This window comes from Medicago truncatula, chromosome 4 (genome assembly GCF_003473485.1).
Source record: "Medicago truncatula cultivar Jemalong A17 chromosome 4, MtrunA17r5.0-ANR, whole genome shotgun sequence".
Lineage (NCBI taxonomy): Eukaryota > Viridiplantae > Streptophyta > Magnoliopsida > Fabales > Fabaceae > Medicago > Medicago truncatula.
Window position 1 is genome coordinate 2,227,713 of NC_053045.1, and position 4,592 is coordinate 2,232,304.

At 31.4% G+C, this 4,592-nt stretch overlaps 1 protein-coding gene across 1 annotated transcript; it reads right to left on the reverse strand.

The window, feature by feature from the left end:
- Positions 1-255: 255 nt before the first annotated feature.
- On the reverse strand, positions 256-1,902 carry LOC11418698 (uncharacterized). The gene is made up of 2 exons (XM_039832576.1): positions 789-1,902; positions 256-331 (listed from the first exon to the last, which is right to left on the reverse strand). Exons 1-2 carry the CDS (start codon positions 1,893-1,895, stop codon positions 293-295), a joined length of 1,146 nt encoding a protein of 381 aa, XP_039688510.1. The 5' UTR covers positions 1,896-1,902; the 3' UTR covers positions 256-292.
- Between the last annotated feature and the right edge of the window lie 2,690 nt (positions 1,903-4,592).

The following is a 4,592-nucleotide window of genomic DNA, read 5'->3' on the forward strand; positions in this document are numbered from 1 at the left end:
TACATTGATTTCACTCAATTAAAGAGTGAGTGTTAGAGAGAGTACTCAAAAAAGAGTGTTGCTAATATTTCTCTTTTGGATATATATATGTATGTGTGTGTGTTTAGGGAAAAATTTCATGAATTTTTTAATCAAACATGTGAAATAATATCAAGAAAAATATATAAGATCACATGTTAAATGCCACCAATTCAACTACATACAAGAAACTATACTAAAAGGCCAACACACCACATATAATATGTACAATAATTACCTTTCGACATGTTTTCACTTAGTCAAGAACCACCTTTTAGCATGGCACGAATAGCCGCTGAATAAGTCTTGGATTCTATAAAGGAAAAAAAAAATATAAGGTAGTTATTTTAAATCACAAATATAAGTAATTAATCAAATGTATGTGTAATTTTGATGGATCCAAAAGAGTTTCAAAAGCAAAATTTGAAATCCTTGATCAAATCTATTATTAAGATTCCAAAATCCTAAATCAAATTTAATCATGAGTTTTTGTGCTGATAAAACATAATTCATTTTGATAGATTATTTATAGGAAGCTAGAAATAAATCATGAATTTATTGTATATCTTAGAATCCAAAGCTATATATGTATTGTAACGAAAACAAAGTTCTTAAAACCTAACAAATAGTGATGGTTATGGTTTATAGTCCAATGATCATTATCCATTTATAATGTGCAATGAAAATTTTATGATCCATATTTTAAATTCTCACATGTATTTATACTTACATTATGAAAAAAATTTGTGAAAATTAATGCAATTAATTACCTCTTTGTCCAAGCAACATGCAAAAGGGGCTAAGCATTTGAGCAACAAGTGACCACAATTTATTATATAATCGTACACACTTGGGTCGTAGGATACCATTCCAAAATTTGTGCCGTTGCCATTGAATTCATAGTAGTAGAAATATAGAAGGTTTCTAAACTTGAAAAATGCAACTCCACCATAAGAGTTAAAGGACAAGAGGTCGCCATTGGTATTAAGAATCAACAACTTCCTATTCACTTTTCGATGAATTGTGTGCCATGTATAAGAGCTAACACCCATTGTAACACATTCAACGAGTTCAAAACAAACAAAATTTACACCTCTAAATGAGACCAATAAGATCTTGCCATCTTTTAGATTTATCTCCCTTTGACAATTATCAAAAACACAATCAGGATGAAGTGTTATTATCTCAGCTTGATTCGAGGCATTCTCTTGAGGATCAACTTTAATTTTCAATAAATATTGTCCTGAACAGGAGAGTCGGTAAATAGATCCTTTTAGATAAACCGATTTCCTGACCCAGTAAGACTCATTGATATATTGAAGAAAATTGATAGTCAAGGTCGTCCAAAGGCCGGTCATAGAGGAGAAAATATTAATATGGCCATGATCCTGAAAATGTACAATCTTGAAGAACCAAGATTCTGAAGGGTCATATACCAGAGCAGCATATGAATTTCCTCCAAAAAATTGTCCAGAAGGCTTCAAAATAGCCACACATTGTTTTCTTATAGGATTCATGACATAGTAGTGGTAGACACCACGCACAATATTCCTAGCTTGACCATCCTTATGGCAAAACAAGAATAACCCATTGCATGTGTCTATAATATTTCTTGAACTTACATTGCAACACATCACTAATGAGCACCAATTAAAAAATTGTTGTAGGCCATAAAATGGGTGAGGGGAAAGGTGAGGAAACACCAAAGGTTGTAATGGATACTCCTTTGGAAGTGTTGTGGTTAGGATGCGATTACGCCATGAGTGCGAGACACACATAGCCTTTGATTGATCCTTCATAGATAGCCCACCAAAGATTTTTGTTTGAAGCTCTGTGGGGAGATGGTTGAATAAGGATTTAGGCTTCCTTATCCCCATTGTCCTCTTCTTTCTAAAAATTTTACCCTCCATTTAAAGAGTGATTATGATTATCAAGAAGAATTGATAAAGATAATGATAGGCGAGTGTGATGTCTCTATTGTTTTACGATCTAATTTTTATAAAGCGTGACACATGACTCGACACACACGACAAAATAGTTTCAGGTTTAGAAAATTAAAATAATGGTAATATTTTTAATTATACATAGACAAAAGATAAGGATGCATGAATCTAGCTAAGAAAAAACCCCAATGTGTATTTCATTTGAGGTCCTATTTGACCAAATTTAATATAATCCGGTCTTTATTCAAAGAAAAAAAAGCTAAGAAAATAAAAGTGACCGTAATATTTTTAATTATAGTAGACAAAAGATAAGGCATGCATGAATCTAGTTTTTTTTTTTTTGTACAAAATGAATCTAGCTTGTTTCTTCATTGTCTATCACAATATAAGAATAAAGTTTCGAGAAACAAAGCAATATAATTTTATTTTATTTTTATGAATTTTTTGAAGTTGAAATTCTCATTATTATATGAATTGTAAATTTATACTTTATATTAAAAAAATTAAAGATTATAAATTTATAATTTCTTTCAAAAAAAATTAAAATAATTTAATATCGTTAATTAACATGTACGGTGGTTTTCCTTTGACTCAATTAACACACATATACTCTCTCCAATCACATTTATAAGTAAAAAAAACACTTTTTAAATTCATTCAATACTTAATGTATTTGGTCAATAAATAGACCAAATACATTATGTATTCAATTAACCTAAAAAATATATTTTTGTTTATAAATGTGACCACAGGAGTATATCTTTAACATATAGTACAAGAATTAAAAAAAGTAGTTAGTTTGATTTGAGAATAAGAAATTATGACTTAATTTTCAAATTACCCTTTATTAATAAAACGCAAAAGAGAAATTTAAAGAATTAGAAAAATAAATAGTTAAGAATATAAAAAAAAAACATTCATGCATCATCGATAATTTAAAACAAAACATAAATCAAGACAATTGTTTTTTTGTTAGAAAGACACATATTATGAAATAGAGGGAATATTAAATAAGAAAAATTATAATTTAATATGAATTTATTGCACTTTATATTTTCACTAATATTAAAATTTGAATCTATTTTTTTTTATATTGTTTGACTTTGTTTCTTATTATTTATTTACACTAATATTTTATGCAACACTTGTTAGTGAAATTCACCACATAATAAGAGTTTCATTGGAGTTGTCTCAAAGTCTAAAAAGAAAAAAAATTGAAAAAAACTAACGGACATGAATGATTATAATGCTCGTTTTAGGTCTTGAGTTTATTTTCCTTTTCTAATTTTCCTTTCTCCGTCTATGCTATGGTAGTACCCACAACCGAGATACTAATGTGCTCCTCTCTGCTGCGTTCTACCCCTTGTCTTTTACTTTTTCCCGGTGCCTCCACTCCACCACATCGTGTTTCGTCCCGACCACCTGTTATTCCGTTGTAGGATGCAGCCATTGGCATTTAGAGACATTGTGCCCAATGATAAGACAATGGGAGCAAAACATAGGCAGCCTCTCATACACTACGTCCAATTTGAAAGCGTAACCTTCCCGTTTAACTAGAACTTCATCAAAAATCCATTTGGATAAGTCCATATCTACCAATACACGTACAAAATGGCCAAAAGTTCTATTTTGAGTTGCAACATCAATGGTTAATGGTGTACCTATTGCCTCGACAATCTCAAACAAAGTTTGTTCCATCTAATATCCATAGGCAACTCCAACAACTTAATCAACACTCATGCATTTGGTGCTGCTTAGACGGCGTGAAATCCTTCGTCCATGGACCTACGACCTTCCATATCTTCGAGAGCTTTGAATACAAATCCTTAGATGTGTAAGGCCTATCCCCCTTGCTCATAATCAATCTGTCATGGAGCCTACACTTATAGTCTTCAATACCTTTCTCATAAACCGCCTGAGTAATTTTAATAGAAAGTGCATCACCTTTGATAGTTGGTTTGGGTAGCTGGACATTTGAGATTATGGATTTGCCCCCTAATGATTCTGCAAATGTCTTGTTTGTTGTTGTTACCTTCGGTTGAATTATGATCGCTTCAGTTTTGTCCTCAACACATAGCCAAGGAAACACAAAAACCATGTTTGCCACCATGAAACCCTAGCGATATGGGCAGGAAAAACCCTAGCAATTTGGCCAGGTTAAGTTTGCTAGGAAAACTTGATCAGAGTTCGTGAAATTAGAGCGATTCAGATCGAGAAAAGAAGAAGAAACGGTCAGGAACCCTAGGTTGGGCAAACCCTAGCAGAACTCACATGTAACCCCAGTGTTGTCTCAACGATAATCGTAGTGAAAAAAAAATCCTTTGAATTCACCAATTAGGTATAAAACATCAAAGATTATTTTGATATAAAACAGCAACCATGTACTCGCAACTACTGTGTCCTTCATTAACGAGACTAAAATCAACACATCACAAAATTATTTAGCTTTATATTCATCCATTTCATTTTATCAAATATTTTCATTCATTTATTTTTTTCAGAAGCCAAAGTTAAATATGAGAAAGTGAACTAAAGAGTAAATTAATTTCAATTGATTTTGAAAAAAAATATATAAGCGGTGAGGAGAAAAAGAAGGAAACTTAAAAAACCACATAAGGCGAATTATGATCG